Raw genomic sequence first — 19753 nt, 5'->3', positions numbered from 1 at the left:
ACAATCTAATCAGGGGAGACAGACAGACAAGAACAATAGCAATAAATAGAATCAAGGGATGAACATCTCATTAAAACAGTAGCAAATAAATAGGATCAAGGTGATGTACATCTCATTAACAAAATAAATAGGTTAATGAAAATATATACAGTTGAGCAGATGAGTACAGTGCTGAGGGGAGGGGAAGGGAGGGGGGGGGAGCAGAGGGAAAGAGGGGAGAAGAGGGCTTAGCAGAGGAGAGGTGAAGTGGGGGTAGAAGGGGAGCAGAGGGAGCAGAGGGAAAAGGGGAAGCTCAGTCTGGGAAGGCCTCTTGGAGGAGGTGAACTTTAAGTAGGGTTTTGAAGAGGGGAAGAGAATTAGTTTGGTGAAGGTGAGGAGGGAGGGCATTCCAGGACCATGGGAGGCCATGGCCCAGGGGTTAACAGCGGGAAAGGAGAGAACGGGACGGTGAGGAGGTGGGCGGCAGAGGAGCAGAGCATGCAGAGTGGGCAGTAGAAAGAGGGAAGAGAGGAGAGGTAGGAGGGGCCAAGGTGATGGAGATCCTTGAAGCCTAGAGTGAGAAGTTTTTGTTTCGTGTGGAGGTTGATAGGCAACCACTGGAGGCTTTTAAGAAGGGGAGTGACATGCCCAGATCGTTTCTGCAAGAAGATGAGCCGGGCAGCGGAGTGAAGAACAGACTGGAGTGGGGTAAGAGAGGAGGGAGATCAGAAAGAAGGTTGATACAATAATCCAGCCGGGATATTATGAAAGCCTGTAACAGTAAAATAGCCATTTGAGTGGAGAGGAAAGGGTGGATCTTAGCGATATTATAGAGGTGAGACAGGCAGGTTTTGGTGACATAGTGGATGTGTGGGGTGAACGAGAGAGCTGAGTCATAGATGACACCAAGTTTGCGGGCCTGAGAGACGGAAAGGATGGTCATACCATCCACGGTGATAGGGAAGTCAGGAAGAGGACAGGGCTTGGGAGGGAAGATGAGGAGCTCAGTTTTGGCCATGTTGAGTTTTAGGTGGCGGTCAGACATCCAGGTAAAGACATCTTAGAGGCAGGAGGAGATATGAGCCTGATGGGAGGGGGAGAGGACGGGGCAGAGATGTAGATCTGTGTGTCATCTGCGTAGAGATGATAGTTGAAGCCGTGAGAGCGAATGAGTTCACCGAGAGAGTGAGTGTATATGGAGAACAGAAGAGGGCCAAGAACTGACCCTTGAGGAACCCAAACAGAGGATGGGAGGGGAAGGAGGAGTCTGCGAAGGAGACCAAGAATGAACGGCCAGAAAGATAAGAGGAGAATCAGGATAGGACGGAGTCCATGAAACCAAGGTGAGATAAGGTGTGGAGGAGAAGGGGATGGTCAAGATTGTCAAAGGCAGCTGAGAGGTCAAGGAGGATTAGGATAGAGTATGAGCCATTGGATTTGGGAAGAAGGAGGTCATGGGTGACCTTAGAGAGAGCAGTCTCAGTAGAGTGGAGGGGATGGAAGCCAGATTGGAAGGGGTCCAGAAGAGAATGGGAGTTAAGGATTTCTAGGCAGCGAGTGTAGATGAATCATTCTAGGAGCTTGGAAAGGAAGGGTAGTAGGGAGATAGGGCGATAATTGGAAGGGGAAGTGAGGTTGAGAGAGGGTTTTTTTAGGATGGGGGACACATGGGCATGTTTGAAAGCAGAGGGAATGAAGCCATTGGAGAGTGAGTGGTTAAAGATAGAAGTTAAGGAGGAGAGGAGGGCAGGGGTGATGGTTTTTATAAGATGAGCGGGAATGGGGTTTGAGACACAGGTAGAAAGGATGGCATTTGCGAGGAGGGAGGAAATCTCCTCTGAGGATACTGCAGGGAAGGATGGGAAAGTAGGGGAGAGGGTTGGGGGGGAAGGGAAGGGAGAGGTGTCTTTGGGGAGCTTTGACCTGATTGTGTTAATTTTCGTGATGAAATAGGTGGCCAGATCATTGGGGAGGAGGAATGGGGGAGGGGTAGGAACATGGGGCCTGAGGAGAGAATTAAAGGTCCTGAACAATTGGCGGGGATGATGGGCATGGGTGTCGATGAGGGAAGAAAAGAAGTTTTGCCTGGCGGAGGAGAGGGAAGAGTTAAGGCAGGAAAGGATAAAATTTTAATGGATAAGGTCAGCTTGGTGCTTGGACCTTCGCCAGCAGCGCTCAGCAGTTTGAGCATAGGAGCATAGGAGGTGGACAGAGGCGGTGACCCAGGGCTGTGGGTTAGTGGAGCAAGAGCCACGGAAGGAAAGGGGGGCGAGCGAGTTGAGATGAGTAGAGAGGGTGGAGTTGAGAGCGGTGACCTGGTCATCGAGAGTGGGAAGAGAGGACAGGGGGCCAAGGTGGGGAGAAATGCTTTTGGAGAGATGTATGGGATCAAGAGAGCGGGGGTCTCTGTGGGGGAGTAGTATAGATTTGCAAGGGGAGAGAGTGTGACCACGAGGCAGGTGAGAAGGTTATGGTCTGGGAGAGGGATTTCAGAGTTGGTGAGGGAGGAGATAGTGCAGCGGTAGGAGATGATGAGATTGAGGATGTGACCGACTTGGTGAGTGGGCGACGTATGATGGAGCAGGAGGTTGTCAGAGTCAAGGAGCGATAGCAGGTGGGCAGCAGAGGAATCATCGGTACATCCATATGTGGATGTTGAAGTTTCCGAGGATCAGAGTGGGGAGAGAGAAGGAGAGAAGGAAGGTGAGAAAGGGGTCAAGGTGGTTGAAGAAGTCGGTGGTGGGACCAGGAGGGCGGTAGATGACCGCTACAAGAGGAGAGGTCTCCGCTGGAGAGAGCAGTGGCGGAGACCGTGTCCTCAGGAGTGAGCCGGATCTCCATAAGGGTGAGGAGGAGGAGAGAGCGGGAATGGAAAAGATCAAGGGTGAAAGATAGTATACCTGTAATGGAGTGGGGGTTCCAGAGGCCACACTTGAAAGTAGCTGTGGGTGCAAGAGGGGGAGAAGGGGAAGACTGGCAGGAGGGGAGGGTTTGGATGGGAACGAGGTGGCAGGGCCCTGGACAGGGAGCCGGGGAGCCGGGGTGGTGGTGGGACAGGAGGACAGGGATGGGGCGTGGGTGGGGAAGAGGGAAGGCGGGAGGGTGTGAGTAGGGGGTTTGGTGGAGAGGAGCCTAAGGGGATGGCGAAGAGGGGTGGCACTGGTAAAGTGGGATTCTAGGGCTGGGTAGGGGAGGAGGCAGAGGAGAGTCCGGGAAAGAGCTGGGAGAGAGAGGGGAAGGAGAGGATTGGGAGGGGCATTTGGGAGAAGGCGGGGTGGAAGGACATGGTGAGGCCAGAGAGGTAGGTGGCAGCACTGAGAACAACGATAACATGCAAAAGCGGTAATATAGTAACAAGATACAATATGATACAATAAAATAGTATTAATAAGCGGGTGATGACTAGTCAGGGGTCAACTTGACTAAGGGTCAACCTGATCAAAATCAAAATCAAAGTCAAAATCAAAAAGCCAGCGTCAAGGAGAGTCCCGGGTCTCATACGATTCTGTAATTTCTTGCCAGGTACATATAAATAGTGGACTGTTAAATTGCTTGAAGACCTGAAATTGGTGCTGTGAATTGGAATCAGTTAAAACTTTTGCTTTCTCATTGCTACATGCAAGTGCTGCAAAAAAAAAGGACACCCCTTTTGCAGAGCATTTTTAATCTGACCGCCTTTTCAAAACACATTTAAATGGGTTCCTAGAAATCTGTGACAAACTGCAAAATCATTTTAGCCATTCGTTGTTTTTTTTCTTGGCACCATCAGTGCCTCTCATAGCCCTGGAAAGGGAAAAGCCCTACCAAATTCATAATAACCCCTCACAACCAGATTAGTCCATCAGTGGTATTTATTGAACATTTACAGAGTTCTCGGGAGAGGGCAATACAATGGAGTTTGGGCGGTACATTTCCTGTGCACAAGGAATTTCAGGCAACCAACACTGTGGCCAAGCAAAGGCGAGCACACTGGACTTTGTGTTTGCTTCCCACCCTCATGATTGTGGGAATTGCAATGCTCCAGGCAGGAGATTTCTCAAGAAGCACCAAGGAGCCCAGATGATCTGTCCGAAGTCACAGTATTTTCTTTTCCACCCCAGCTCAGGAAGTGATGAAGGTGGGGCCCGTTACTCCACCTCCTAGGGCGCAATTCAGATGGGATTGAAAAGCCCTCTTTGAGTGCCCACTGATTTCACCACAAAGGTGCTGCTGCGGAGTCTTCCAGTGTTTCTTGGCACTTTACTGGCCCAGCCTCTACAGAAATTGGAGAAAGGGTTTTTTTCTCCTCAGCAATTATACACGTTGAAAGAGCAGGACCCTGTCCAGAGAGCACTGAGTCTGGAGAGCAGGGCCTCCTGACCCATTGCTCTTGAAGCCCCATCCAAGTAGCCCCACATCCTGGAAGCCCCTCGGTTTATGGACTTAAGGGAAGTCTTAGTAATTCAAAGCATCCCTTCCAAGTCCTGTCTGGTGACAAGGTTTGGTCCCAATGTCCCTGGGAGGTGTGTTGGCATTGTTATTAGGTCAAGGATCATGTGGGGCATTCCCGAAGGGCTGAAAACTCAATGGGCTTCAGTAAAATTCTTTGTTTTCCAGACAGAGAGAAAATGAGAGGCCAGAAATCATATCCTACTTTTAGGAGATTTGAGTGTTTAGGTGAAAGAAGAAACGAAGACAGTCCTTGACTGGAAAGGAAAGATTCCTGTCTCCGGGTCCTGCCCCTTCCCTCTAACAGGACACACCAAGTGTTGACAATCGCTCCCATGTTCTTAGAATCCTATAGAATGAGTCCACACTCCCCTCAACATCTCCTTATGAGGCTGAGCAGCAGGATCCAAAAATGCTTCCGTAGATCTGATTTACATACCTCCTATGGGCACATAAACCCAATTTCCGGCCACCCTGTTCTCAGCCTTTTTTGCCATCAAGACCCCAATAAGTCATCCTTCCTTGCACACCTGGATTGATGGATCCCCACTTCCCCAGCTTCTCCCAGATTTTATCTTGCAATCCTTCAGCCTGTGGCTCTCCTACAAGGCCTACTGAGTTTCTCTGATGGACTTTCTCCAGGACTGGCCCCAGGACTGGATGCAATATCACTGAAGGGTATCACCTATGTGAGTCCAATGGGAGGATTTCATCGAAGGTCCTGAGATTGCAGTCTCCTCCCCAACCTGTGTCTGCCAACCAGCTTCTTAACTCCAGTGCTTCCCTATTGGCGCCCACTCACCTCGCTATTCACTCTGGCCTGAATTGAAAGAAAGAATTGAAATGAGGAGTGTTCAGCAGGATCGTTTTCTCGGCTTCAAGGGTCCCTAGTTTGCCCTGGCCTTCAATGAACCGTCGGCCTCTGTGTGTACTGACCAAAATCCCAATCACCCATGTCCCATTCAAGTCAGGCTCTATCAGCCGAGGGACTAGCCAACCGCACGAGGGAACTCTCTCTCTGCCAGTGTCCTGGCTGTCGATGGAGGTGTCAGGCCCAAGACAGTTGGCTAGAAGTTATCATTGACAAGCCCCTGGTGGGGAAAAAAGGACCACCTGCTCATTGGAGATCAGGGGGCCAAGACCAAGCCATTCAAATGTCAGAGCAATAAACCCACTGGGAGAGTTAATGATTTGTGTTTGAAACATATCTAATTCTAGCAGTGCCGAGAGTCAGGCCTCACTCAGCTCCATAATCTCATCACCTACTGTCCAATTTAACAATGTATAGGCCTTGAGTTACTTTCCAAGCATAAAGCTTGGGAAAATCTTGGAAAAGGCTTTAAAAGTCTGCATTTGCTAATACCCAATTGGTAGGGCCTTGGGCCTCAGCACACCCCCTGACACTGAAACAAAACCAGGCTGTCTTTTGAACCCCTCATTGCATGCACAGTGTGTAGCCCTGTGCTGTTTCCACACATCTTATTGTTCCCAGGGATACCGTGGAGGACTGTTAGCCAGGGCTGCTATTCAGCTGTCTTCAAACAGAAACCTATTTTTTGGTTAGAAAGGAACCTAACTGAAGACTGTGCCTCTTTGGTTCCAGAACAGTCCTACCCAATGAGTTTACCAAAATGTCACAGATGCAAAAGATGCCAAAGGGCCTGTGTTGTTATGTCCCCACCGGTGCCCCTGAGAGATTCTGAGACTTAACGATGGGCGTTGCTAGGCAACAGGCCATTATAACTGCTCCCCAGTGCCTCCCCCTGACAAAATCACAGAGATCTTCCGTTTTGGGATTGCTGGGCATGACGACATCTTGCATCTATAATCTGCCCCTTTCTACAACACCACCTACCACAAATTTAATAAGCCAGGTGAGCCCCAACACCTTGCAGTACTCCTAATGGGAATGAGTGCTCAATCCTTCCAGGGCTACTCCCACACAACAAACCTGATTGCCAAAGGCTGCACTATGGGTATACCCGACTAACGACTGAAGGAAGACCGGAACCTGGTTCTCCAGAGCTGCCTCACCCAAAAGCACTACCTCCTCTGGTTTGCCCATATTCAGCCTGCCCAGCTGCAATCACACCTGCTTCTAGAACGCCAAGAGCCTTGGGTTTGAAAGTGCTTCATTGTGGCAAATCACACTTTTGTGCCCTGCACCTTATTTTTGCATATTTGTGGTCCTTCCCCAGCTCCCACCCCCACCCCGTCTTGTGTGGCAAGCTTACGTTTCTGTGACTTTTCTGTGATTTCCCAGCCATCCTGTTATTTCCCACCTCATGCTTTTCTTTTCAGCTGAACCTCATTCACAGTGAGATCAGTAATTTAGCCGGCTTCGAGGTGGAGGCCATTATCAATCCTACCAATGCCGACATTGACCTTAAAGATGACCTAGGTAAATGGGGTTGGGTTGGCATGACCGGCAGTCAGATGAGAACTATGGCAACCAGAATTTGGGCCTCTGCACACCCTCTGTCTTCAAACTCCTCAAACAGCGATTTACATCTGGGCCCGGGGTGGTGGGGAGAGCCGCAGTTCAGCACCACTGTTTAGGCCAAGGCATATTTTGTTCTTCGGGACTGGCCCCCTTCCATTGGCTGTGAATACATCAACACCTAAATTCTTTTCCATAGTGATAGTCAACTGACTGCCAGGTCAGGGAGGGGGAAACTTGGGCTACTTCAAATAGGAGCTTCTCCATTTGGGTCTCTATTCTAAACATCATCAAAGTAAACAGAGGTGGGAGGGAACCATAAAACACTGGCTCAGAACATCAAACTGTATCTAGTTAAACAAGTAAATGGATTATCCTTATATGTATTACTTACCTGAGCAACAACATTGATGTTCCCCAGTGAAAACAGTATTATAATAATAGGTCCAGCAAGCTAAACTTGAATGTGCTTATTCCTAGTTTAGCTTTGTCTGTGGCTTTTATCCAGTCTAGCGATATTTTGCTATGGAAATCCTCTTATTAATAAATATCCATTTAGCTTCTATTTAGTTTATATACCATTTCTGAAATTGGCCATTGCCTCCTATGTGCCACGTTTCCTATGTGTGATGCTTCCTGAGCAGAAGAGGAATTCCATCCCTCTGCCTGTGTGTTTGGCATCCTCCACCGGAATAAGCGCAGGAAACACCAGGTGATCTATCTGCCTCTCTCTGAAACTCTACCGCCCGGGCACCATATTGGATGGATGTGGCTTCTGATTCAAGTGCAAAACCACCTCGGAGAGAAGCAGTGTGTCCTAATGGATAGAGAAAGGGCCTGGGAATCAGAAGACCCTGGTTCTAGTTCTAATTCCCAGCTCCACCCCTTGCCTGTGCCTCAGTTACCTCATCTGTAAAATTGAGATTAAAACTGTGAGCTCCATGTGGGACATGGACTGTGTCCTACCTGATTAGCTTGTATCCTCCCTAGGGTTTAGTACAGTGCCTGACTCAGAGTAAGCACTTAACAAATGCCATTAAAAACTGGTCAAACAAAAAGAAACCCCAAAGACCAAATTTAAATGAAGTGTTAGATCTTATATTTCTGGTTTAAAAAAACACAACCTGCACTTCCCACTCAAAAATACTGTTTTCTCTGTTTAAGAGAGGCAACTCTTTAAGGTAGACAAAATGATGACTGTCACAAGTTTTAAAAGAAAAGCTGCTGGCTCATTGCTGATGACAAAATGGAGAAACTACTTATTTGGATTGGGCCACTGATCCGGAATTTCTCTCTTCCATCAGATGCCACATTTTAGTTTCCTTCCCTGCAGGGTGCCTGTGAGTAGGTTTCTGCAGAGACATGACTTGGCAAGACTTGGTAGCAGTGATCTCGTGATTTTTTTTCAGAGCTGTCATTCCAGTGTTTTCATTTCAACTTGTCCCGTTTAATCGTCCTCTTCCTATCTATCCTGAACCTGTCCCCCAGCCCCCGCCCACCTGGGAAAATACCCATGGGATTAACGTCTGGGCTCGTAAACTGGAATCCAGCAGGTAGGCTCACCTGGGCCCTGGCACAGCCATGAATCTAGAGAGCCTGGGTGGAAGGTCTCTCAGACCAACAAGGTTGTTACCCGTCTGTTTACCCCTTATAGTTGCAAGTTGTTCAGGCTGACATTGCCATGATCAACAGTGACGCTGTTGTGCACCCGACAAACTCTGACTTCTACACCGGTGGTGAAGTAGGTAATGGAAAGTCCAGTACTGCGGAGTTTGTGTCTGTGCATGGTCGGCCAGCCGCAGAGAGCTTGGTTCTTTGGAGAGCCGGGCAGGGTGGCATTCGATTCTGGCTTCCAGCAGTCCAGTGCCGCAGGTGGGGTTGGAGCAAAGTCCGGCTGGGTTGAAGGGCTTCAAAGCAGTTCCGCTGTGAAATTGAGCCTATGCAATCCCAAAGCCAATAGCAAGCCAGCAGCTGGCCCAATGAGAGCCATGTGGTCACCTGACGACTATTTCCCCGGGGGACCACTAGATGTGATCCTCTGGCAGAAAATGCACAAAAAGTAAATCGATCAATCCTTTCTGAGTCCTGCTAGTCAGGGTCCTAAGGAAATTGAAAGACCTTCCAGCAACCACCACCCGACCCCACCATCTGGAGAAAACTGGGGATGCACTTTTCTCTTGACCTGGGTATTGGGGACCAGTTAATGTAAATGTCCTTCCTAGCTTCTCCGTAAATTGCAAACAGCAACAAATGGGCTCACAAGCCTCACGTTGCAAGCACTGCATATAGAACTCTGGTGGCTTTGCCAAGCAACCCTGAGCCACAAATGTTAAAATTTAAATCTCTCTTTCTGCACATGCTCCAAATGTGGATCATCTCATTTAAGGGTGTTGCAGTCCAAAAAAAAAATTTTTAAATGCCCTTTTCCCAAGTGGGCTTCCCAAATAAGATGCAGCCCTACTGCCCAGGACTGTTTTGGTATGAGGCCAGAGTCCTTTTTGATTGGAAAAGAAAATACAGACCAGAGTACCTGAGTCTGGGGAGTGCTTTAATTATCTCCCCATAATAGCAATGTCATTTTACCTTCCAAGTTCCTCACAAGTTAGGGAGAGGCACATAACATTCACCCCATTTTACAGAAGAGGGAAACTGAGAGGCCCAGAGAGGTTGTGGCTTGCTCAAGGTCCCACAGAGCTGGATGGAGAACTGGGTTTCAGGAGTCCATACCTCCTGCCTCCTCCTCTCCCCTCCCATGCCCCCAAACCCTTATTCATTAATCTGGTCTATGTTGCCGCCCAAATAAAAGCTTGTCCGTGATGATTTGAGTTTGTTATGGTCATTACTGCCAGAGCCATTTCAGCCACAACTTCAGTGCTGGGGAGCAAAACCCAAGGGAAGTAGCTCACAGTGCGGGTTGTAGGGAGATAACAATGAGACCCCAATAGAATAAACTGCCACCAATTGTATTGGAGCGAGGGGGAGTTAAACCTCCCTCTGGATGACATCATTTGCAAGAGCAATGGTCCCCAGGTGGCTCAAACTGAAATTCCCAACAACTCACAAGAATAGCCAGTGGGCTCTCGTTCTGCATTTCCACCCCGTGCAACCTGGCCCACGACTCTCCTGAAGGCCCCCGGTTACCCTCCTGAGCTTCACTCTGGTCCAGTCCAGTTGGACAGGAGACAGAGATATCCATCGGCTTCCTGGATCATATGCCAGGGTGGCCAACTGGGGGTACTCCCCAGACCTGGAGAGAGATGCGGGCTCAGCCTGCTTCTCTCTCCCCTACCCTAATGCCCTGGGCAGAAAAACTGCCAAGCAGGGCTGACTTTGGAGTGATCTTATGTTCGCAGAGGAAAGACCTCATTGGCTGCCGCCCTGCCTCTTGAATCCCCATTCCCATTCCTTGGGACTGCTGGAAGGGAGAAAGAAAGCACCCAGATGCTTAGCTGCTTTCAATGATTAACTTTTAACTTTATCCAGTTTTCCCTCTAACATTGACATTCAGCACAGGTGTATCCTGAATTTCCTTCAAACATGTATCTCTGCTTAGGCTGTTTGGAACACCATGATACTGATCCTGCCTGGTCAGCATGAACTAATGCTCTGACTTTCCTGGGGGTAACACATATTTATGCTGGTGACCAGATAAGCTTATTTTCTTGTCCCTAACATGGAAGTGATTCTGAGAATGACTTCCTTAATTCAGAATGGCAGTAAAGCAGTAGAAAAGAAATATGTTTCTTCAAAGGAATGTCTGATTCAATTCAGATGTCTGCAACTCAAAGTTGAATTGGAATCTGGCAATTGCCAAGTGCAGTTTAATCTTACAATGAACTTTTCTATTAAAAATGTGGAAGAAAAACTTAATTTAAAGGTAAGCTGAAAAATTAAGGTGCTCAACTCAAAAAACCAGATTATGTTTTGTTAGTGATAGTATTTATTTTCCCTCCCCACCAGACTGTGATCCCCAAGTGGGCTGGGGACTATGTCTGACCAGATTAATTTATATTTACCCCAGTCCTTGGCACAGGGTGAATGCTGAGCAAATACTATTTTTTTTTTTAAATTAAGGTGCTCAACTCTGAGAGACCGGATTTTGTTTTCTCAGTATTTATATCCCCTCCCCACCAGAATGTGAGCCCCATTTGGGCTGGGGACTGTGTCTGACCATATTATATTTACCCCAGTGCTTGGCACATAGTGAATACTGAACAAATACTATTATTTGAAAATATATAAAGCATTTACTTAGTGCTAAGCACTAGGATGGATGATCAGATGTGGTCCCCTTCCCACCATGGGCACCTAGTCAAAGTGGGAGGGATGATATACACTCTCTTGGCCTCAGTTTCCTTATTTATAAAATGGGAATTAGTGGCTTGACAAGCTAATAGCAGAGCTGTGATTTCAATGTGGTTCTCCCGACGGCTGGCCCTGAGCTATTTCCACAACATCCTGCTGCTGCTCTAGATTCTGATTTTTAGCCCAGCAGGTTTACAGAGGGGGAAAAAAACCCAGCAGCTTTTTATCTCTGGGGTTAAAAATGGAAGAAAGGCATCAACCCCTTGGCTATTTCATTGATTTGAGTTTTCTGCATTCTACATTGCCTAGGACGAAAGCAAAGATTTCACAAAGCTGCTCCAACATGTCTCTGTCCCCATCAGACCAGAGGTGGATGGGTTAGGGCTGTAGACGTGTGAAGATGGTCCACTCGACAGCAATCCCATGGGCCTCTCTAACGGGGTTCCCCTTCCCGACTCAAATGCCGACAATCTTTGGCCTTTTGGCTTGAGTAGCACAAGTCTGTTCTGAGGCGGAAGTTAAAGCATTTACTGCATTGAGTGATTTCTGCCAAGACCATGAGTTGGTCAAGCTGAGACCAGAAACTCCTAGGTCAGATGGAGAAAGACAACCTCAGTAGTCCCTCTCCTACCCGACCCAGGCACAGTGCCAGCCTCAGTCTGGGCTTTCTCCCTTCAGTTACTATCCCCTACCCGATGGCCAGCCTTCAAATCTCAGATCAGGCTCTAGTGTCACACATAGCAAAAAGATTTTGTTTACTATACAGGCTCCCTGGGGCTTACTCAGCTGTTGGAATACATCCCATTTCTTTTATTTGGCAAATTCCAGCAAGCCAGCAGTCCCTCTACTGTATCTGTGATGCAGGTGAGGGTTCACCCAGGCGGAGAAAATGTTGGAAGATTGTGGGCTTGTAAATAAACCTATATATAAATATAGCTTGCTTGCATAGTGTTGACCCTTAACAACTGTCAGAAACATGCTAGGGCATTTAGATGAGTCAGAATTGAATTAGAATTAGGTTTTACATTTTACCCATAATCCATCTGAAAAGGAAATTCCAGATGGGCAAATTTTTCAGGAGGCAAAGATTAAAAATAAATATAAAAAACCTTAAAACCATGGGTCAGATCTTTACCCATTGAACTGCCATTCATTTTAATGCCCCCAGATCCCAAACATTGGCTATTTGTAGTGTTGGGTAAAAATTTTGGCTCTTCAGGATGTTGGCCATGGACTTGGGAATCTGCTTCACTGAGCATATAGTATGTGTACTTCCATAAGAAAATACAGTGTTTCCCCCATTGGAAAAATGAATGTTTTCCCAAGTAAATGTCCAGGTCTTGCTTGGGTTTTCCATACTCTGACCGTGAACTTCCTAGAATTCAGTTTTTGCTGTCCTTTACACGATACAGAAAACTTAGGCACCACTTCTTGGGGAAAACACTGGGGAAACCATTTTGTCCATTTTGTCCATTTGACAATGACATAATAGCTGCAAAATAAGAACTAAACCATTTTGCCCTTGGGATTGCGAGGTTGGCCATCCCTGTCCCACACACCTGGCCAAGTCCGATTCTTCTTTTTGGATGAGTGTTTGGGTCTGGGAGTGGAAATAAGGAGGCGAATAAGTTCCTTTCTGTTTCTCCTAGGATATAAAGTTTTGGCCTTCATAAAGATGTGGAAAAATGAATGGGAGATGAGCATCTTGGGGCTAAGGGGCAGAGGGCCAAAAAATCCTTAGTCTTTGGTTTCTCCTAAAATCAGTGAGGGTGGGATTCCCGTTAAAGCTTGATTCTTCAACTATGAGATGGAAACACAGCCTGGTCCCTTGAATTTGGAGAGTTAGCTGGATCTGAGACTGCCCTATGACAAACAGGGATGCTAAAGAGTCAGCAAAACCAGGGCATCATTGGAAAGAGGAAAGGTGATTTTATTCTTTCTTTTACTAAGTTTTCATAAGGCATTCTCCAAAGGTTTGGTTGCTATTTTGCAATTCTCCTGGAAACTTTGCTGATTGGGCCACTGAAGTAGCATGATCAATGGATGGGATGAAATGGTTGTGTGGAAAGAGTAGGCTGACATAATTCTGTCCTCACCTAGGGAGCACCCTGGAGAAGAAGGGGGGTAAGGAGTTTGTGGAAGCGGTGATTGAACTTCGGAAAAAGAATGGGCCCTTGGATGTGGCTGAAGGTGAGCACCATGCCTGTGGGTGATTTCTGGGTTCTTTATCTTGTTAATCTCAACTGGGTCTTAGCCACTAATTCTGATAATAATAATTATGATTTTTAGTAAGAGCTTAATACATGCCAGAGTGCAGCTACCGAATAATCAGATCAGACCCAATCCACATTCCTCATGCTGGTGGGGTGGGGGCGGATAAAAGGCATCTTATCCCCTCTCACTCCCTTCTGTGTAGTCCTGACTTGCTCCCTTTGTTCTATTCCCCTCTCAGTCCACAGCACTTATGTATAATCTGTAATTTATTTATGTACATTAATGTTTGTCTCCCCTCCATCTAGAATATAAGCTCATTGTAGTCAGGAAATGTGTGTATATTGTTGTATTTTACTCTTCCAAGTGCTTGGTACAGTGCCCTGAACAAACAAAGCACTCAATGAATATGATTGAATGAATCCCCATGTCACAGATAAGGAAACGGTGGCCCTTAGAGGTTAAGTGACTTGCCCATAGTCACAATTGGGGCTCAAGCCGTGATCTGACACACAGACCTGTGCTTTTTCCACTAAACTGTACTGCCTCAAGCCTGGCTAATATGAAGACTTTTCTAGGATCATGGAAGAATTCAAAAGTAAGGACAAAATGTATATCACCTGGTGATATAGTGAAAAGAGTTTATGACTTTACAGATGAGAATTTCTTTTCCATGCTCTTGCTGATCGAGTTTGCAAATCTGGTAGCTTCAAACAGCTTAGCAGTTTTGGATTCCAAAACCTTGAATTCTAAGGAAGGTTTCCAATTAAAAAAAGCAGACCAATTCAAACTTAGGGCTTGATAAAACTTAAATGGTAAGGTGAAGCTATATGTAAAGTTGCTGATTGAGCAATTAATTAATTAATTGTTCTAATTCTGTCATCGGGGTGGATAATGGAAAGAGTTGCATGACTTCTCATTTAACAGTTATATCCATAGCAAAAGGAGGGAAAGAAGTGTACAATTTCATGTAGTTCATAACTGGGGTGGTCCTGATGGCTCCCTTCTTCCTCCCCACCTCCACCCCCCCCCCCCCCCCCCAACACTGGACAGGAGACAGATCAGCTCAAAGCCGGACCAAGGAACACGTATGCATTTATTTCCCATTTGTTCTTTTTGGCTATTTGGCAGTTTCTGGCCCCACCCATGCTGCTCCAAACTTGAAAGGGGAAAAGTGAGTTCCCTTTTAGAAGCCAATTCAGTCACCTAAAATTAGGAAACAAGACTTCTTCCCCCAGGCCCGATGCTACCCAGGAAACAAGGTGGATGAAATCATGATATGGAGACATCTGCCTGGCAGAACTCACTGTGTGCTGATGTCAAACTTTTGAGCACCCACCTTGTTTAGGGAATGGGTAAATGGAAGTTCTGGACAAATGATAAGAGTCGGGGCTTTCTTCTCATTCTGAGACAACTGAATGTCCTTGCCAGGCAAGCCTGTATGAGAGAGACTCTATCAGTGCAATGCTTAAATAGGGGTACAGCACTCCAGTGCCACCCCAACACCATTGGGGTGATATCACAAATCTTTCAGGCTTCACTAGTCACTATATGCCCTCCATCTCCCGCCACATCCTCCTGGGAGTCCCTGCAGTGGCTCGCCCCCCCCTGCTGGCAAGGAAGGGGACCCAAAGCTTTTTCTGATCTGTTGGACCCTGGACTGGACTTGCTGGAGAGCAGATGATTTCATCACTTCTTTCCAGTTCTGGGCTGCAGCCTGGCAGGACATTCCATTTTCTGGAGAGTCTGTGCCAGAATGACAAGGCATTTTGTCCCACCCAGATCAGTCTGGGTTTGGGGGTTAATTTCTGTGGGTCTCCTGGGCCTAGACGAGACTTTCCATGGAATGAAAAGATTCAAGGTATCCTGCCTCTTGCACCTTACTTCCTTGCTGCTTCTCCCAAGATTGCCACGTTCGTTCCTGGAGTCCTGGCTTGGAAGGGAAAGAGGTGAGCTAGCTAACTTAGATGTTAGAATAGTTTTAAAAGGCCCCATTTCTTTGTACCAGCCCAGGCTCCCCCATTCTGGGGGGCCTCAGTAATAACAGTAACAGTAATGATAAAAATGTGCCAAGCGCTGGGTTAGATACAAGCTTAGACACCATCTTTGTCTCACTAGGAGCTTACAGTTTAAGTAGGAGGGAAGACAGGTATTGAATTCCCATTTTACAGATGATGAACCTGAAGCACAGAGAAGATAAATGATTTGCTCAAGGTGACATGGCAGGAAGTGGTGAAACCCAGGTCCCTGGACTCTCAGGCCCGTGCTCTTTCCACTAGAACACACTGCTTCCCAATATGATGGCCACTGACTACTGCTCTCTGCTGACTGGATTCACTTATCCTTCAGTCAGTGGTATTTGTTGAGTGTTTACTGAGTCACACCATGGCACTCTGAGATTTGGCAAGTGCAGCAGTATTGTGCTTCTGCCCATCCCATGCCCCCAGGAGGTTATAATTTTCAACTTGGATGTAGGATTCCACCAGCACAGTATACCTGGAGCAGGGCTAAACCAGTGCCTAGGGAAGCAGCAAACCTCACTGGCCCAGGAAATGAGGCCATGACATTAACTTGGAGTCTGCCATCTGGAGAGTCTCTGTCTCTTGGCTCGTTCCTTTAGGGTCTGAGCACATCCACATGCACAAGCAGGGCTAAGGAGACCATGTGCACTGATAACCTTAGTGTTTCTTCTCAAAAACCAGCACCAACCACCCTCACTTGCAAATACTCTGTAGATAATTCAGGTTCCCACAAATGCTCAGTGAAATAGCTGGGAGATCTGGGACAAATTAGTTTTTTTATTTTTTTGATGGCCTGAAATATTTGGTCCTTCCTGTTGATGTTGGCTCATTCACCCTCCTCTTTCCTCACACTTGAAAGGTTCCCTTAAGCTTCTGCCTAGACATTGTTTCAAACATTTGTATGGCACTGTTCTATTTCCCCATAGCATTTCACATTAACTTTCTCATTTTGTCCTCACGACATCCCTTTGAGGTACGGAGAGGTGTGTATTATTATCTCCATTTCACAGATGAGGAAACAGGCCAAGAGAGGTGAAGCAACTAGCTTCAGGTCACAGAGTAGGTCAACTGTATAGCTGAGACTCGAATCGGAAGGTGAAACTCCCAGATACATGCTTTTCCCCCCTGCTTATTGTGCAGTTCATCCATTCAGTCCAAAACATCCACTGTGTTATCTGTGTTATTGATATGTATTATCGGTCTGTGTTATCCCATAGCCTCCTCATTATCAGCATTATCATTATTACCGTTATTGTTATTATTCTTATTATTGACAGGGTGAGCCTTTGTGGGGTGGGTCAATTTAAACAATGGCATAATGCGCCTCAGTCATCTATCATTAACTCTGTTCACCAGGATATCCCCTTTGGTTTATTTAGTAATCACTTATCAGCTCCAATTTAACGTTGAGTCTCCCAGAGTTATTTCATCTCTTTGAGCCAGCGACAATCACATCTTAATATCGGGGACAAGACCCCCACCTCAGAGACTCATTGCATCTCCAGAGATGTTAGCAGAATGGCTGTGGCTAGAAGAGAGTCAAATCCAGCCGACAAACAGCTAAGGGACCCCCACAGGCTGGGGGATTTAACTGAAGGTGTCCCGTTTTCTATCAGAAAATTTAGCAATTTCCCCCAAAATTAACTCCAACAAAATCCAATAGGATCAAATAATCATATAAACCATTAGAACATTATTTAATGACAAGCCTACAGTGACAGAAGAGAGATCGTAGGGAATTATTTTCAGCTACTAAAAAAAATGGTTGTTTCCCTATGGTGTTCGTTTACACCATGGCTTTTCGGGCTGAAGTGGAGCCATCTATCTCCTTCTAGTTTTATTCTTGTAGCCATCGAGTACATGCATAGCTGGCAGTTGTGGGAATAAGCCACTCACCTAATGCCATAGTAAATCCCTGAGCGGCCAAAAGCCAAGGAGGGTGTGAACACCAGGTAGCCAGCAAATTGGCCTGGTCAGTGAAAGTAAGTAGCCACGGTTCTGTAACAGGACTGAAAGTCCAGGCTCCACAACCTGTCTTGCAGTTTTTAGCAGTAATCAGCTAGTAGATCAATGACATTTATTGATTGCTTACTTTGGGCAGAGCGCATCAGTAGACACTTAAGAAAGTCCAATACAACAGAGTAGGCAAAAGTAGTTTCCAGCCCAAGAGCAAACCTTATATCATGAACTACTGAAGACAAGATCATGACACTGAACAATAACGTTGGATATTGAGTACAATCGTATTCCCCCCAAAACACTTCGGCAAAGACTAGTCAGTAATTACAGAAAGCCTATGGTGCACTGGCTGCTGTACTGGACGATTGCACCTCACTCTTCTAAGTTACTTTTCCTTCACAATACACAATACCACCACTCTCTCTGTTTGTGAAGCCCACAAATTAGTTATTTTCCGTGATTTGTCACTCCCTTTCACCTCTGAAATTCATTTTGTCACTAAATCCCCCAGGGTTTTCCTCCACACTATTTCCCAGATCTGCCCCTTTCCACACAAAGGGCCACCACCATGGTCCAGACTAATTTGATCCCAAATGAACAACTGAATTAGCCTCTTCACTGGTCTTCCAGCTTCTAATCTCTTTCCCACTTCAATCCGTACATTGCTGTATTGCCCACAACATCTTTCTAAAGATGTCATTCTGCACACCTTACCCCATTCCTTCAAAAACCTTCTATGGTTGTCCATTCCTCATCACCCAACACTCAATCAGCTGTCTCCCTCTTACTAATCTGTGATCTGCTCTCTTCTCCCACTGCACCCCACTTTATCCTCTGTTCCGTTCAAGCCAAATAATTTAACAGTGCCTTCCTCTCATCTCTCCTGCCTTATATGCCTTGCTTTCACCTTTCCTCCTGCCTGGAACTGAACTTCCTCCTACTTTAAGTCCACCAGAACTCAGTTCTCTCTATCTCCAAAGCCCCTGAAAACTCCCATCTCGTCAAAAGGACTTTCCCAAATCAATTTTTCTTCATCCACAGCTCATATCCTCCCAGATACCACTTGAGCACTTTGGTTCCACCTCTGTACTTATGATCATGATCTGCACATTCTCCTTCTCTTTAAGGACTTAGTTATCCACATATCCATCTCCATCTTTCCATTATCTTCTATCTGTAATTCTGTTTCTGACTCCTTAGCTAGATTGTAAACTCTTCAAGATCATGGAGTACATCTTCTAACTCTATTGTACTCTCCCAAGTGCTTAGTACAGGCTCTGCACCCAGTAAAAACATCCATAAAAGCTTCAGCTGGATTGATTGATTTCTGGGTGCAAAGTCCTGGGCTAAGTGCTTGAAGAGAAGTATAATAGAGGGAAAGGCACAGTCTCTACCCTTAAGGAACTACCCTCAAGGAGCTCCTAGTCTTGCATTAGAATTTACAACCCAGCGAATCCATTGAGGTTATAAAATCTGCTTATGCAGGTAAGTCATCTTTGACTTTTGGGCTTAATTTGACAGAGATGAGAACCAAATTTACTGTTTGTTTCTTTCTAGCTGCTGTCAGCGTAGGCCACGGCTTGCCTGCCAAGTTTGTGATCCATTGTAATAGCCCCGGGTGGGGCTCGGACAAATGCGAGGAACTTCTGGAAAAGACCGTGAAGAACTGCTTGGCTTTGGCAGATGAGAAGAAGCTGAAATCAATTGCATTTCCATCGATTGGCAGTGGCAGGTAGGAGGGCTCAGATAATCTTGTCCCCTTGTGAAACAATCCTCTCTCCCCTTTCCCTGTTATCTGTTAAGGGACTGACCCCTAAAGAGTCAGACATCTAAATCCTAAAGGCTCTTTGGGTCTTTCCCACCTGGAAATATGGCCAGAGTTATGCCATCTGCTGGGAGAAATTGCAGATTGTTTTTTGAGTGTTTTATTTCTATTTCAGAATCCTCCAGTGGCCTGTCTCATGCCAGTATGAAATACATTCAATAGTATTTATTGAGCGCTGACTATGTGCAGGGCACTGTACTAAGCCGTTGGAATGTACAATTCAGCAAGAGATAGAGCCAATCCCTGCCCATTGAAGGGCTTACCGTCTAATCAGGGGAGACAGACAAAAATTTTCGCAATAGAGTCAGGGGGATGTACATCATTAACAAAATAAATAGAGTAATAAAAATATATACAAATGAGCAGATGAGCACAGTGCTGAGGGGAAGGGAGAGGAGAGGAGCATAGGGAAGTGGAGGGAAAGGGCTTAGCTGAGGAGAGGTGAAGGGGGACGCAGAGAGGCAGCAGAGGGACCAGAAAGAAAAGGGGAAGCTCAGTCTGGGAAGGCCTCTTGGAAGAGGTGAGCTCTCAGTAGGGTTTTGAAGAGGGGAAGAGAATTTGGCGGAGGTGAGGAGGGAGGACATT

General features: G+C 46.5%; 1 protein-coding gene across 5 annotated transcripts in view; it reads left to right on the top strand.

Annotated features, from left to right (window-relative positions):
* Positions 1-19753, top strand: part of LOC114808650 (core histone macro-H2A.1-like) — a 104077-nt gene that overhangs the window by 72366 nt on the left and 11958 nt on the right. For 3 of the 5 annotated variants that reach the window (XM_029056436.2, XM_029056433.2, XM_029056432.2), the window contains 3 exons: positions 6709-6808; positions 13253-13342; positions 18901-19075. In XM_029056436.2, the coding sequence (XP_028912269.1) occupies positions 6709-6808; positions 13253-13342; positions 18901-19075 (365 nt within the window). Of the gene's footprint in view, positions 1-6708; positions 6809-8501; positions 8593-13252; positions 13343-18900; positions 19076-19753 lie in introns of all 5 variants that reach the window. The other 2 variants (XM_029056435.2, XM_029056434.2) reach the window with 1 other exon arrangement.

The sequence above is a fragment of the Ornithorhynchus anatinus genome, chromosome Y1, assembly GCF_004115215.2.
Source record: "Ornithorhynchus anatinus isolate Pmale09 chromosome Y1, mOrnAna1.pri.v4, whole genome shotgun sequence".
NCBI classification, from domain to species: Eukaryota; Metazoa; Chordata; class Mammalia; order Monotremata; family Ornithorhynchidae; genus Ornithorhynchus; species Ornithorhynchus anatinus.
Note: the sequence above shows the minus strand (reverse complement) of the source record. Positions and strands in the feature narration are given on the sequence as shown.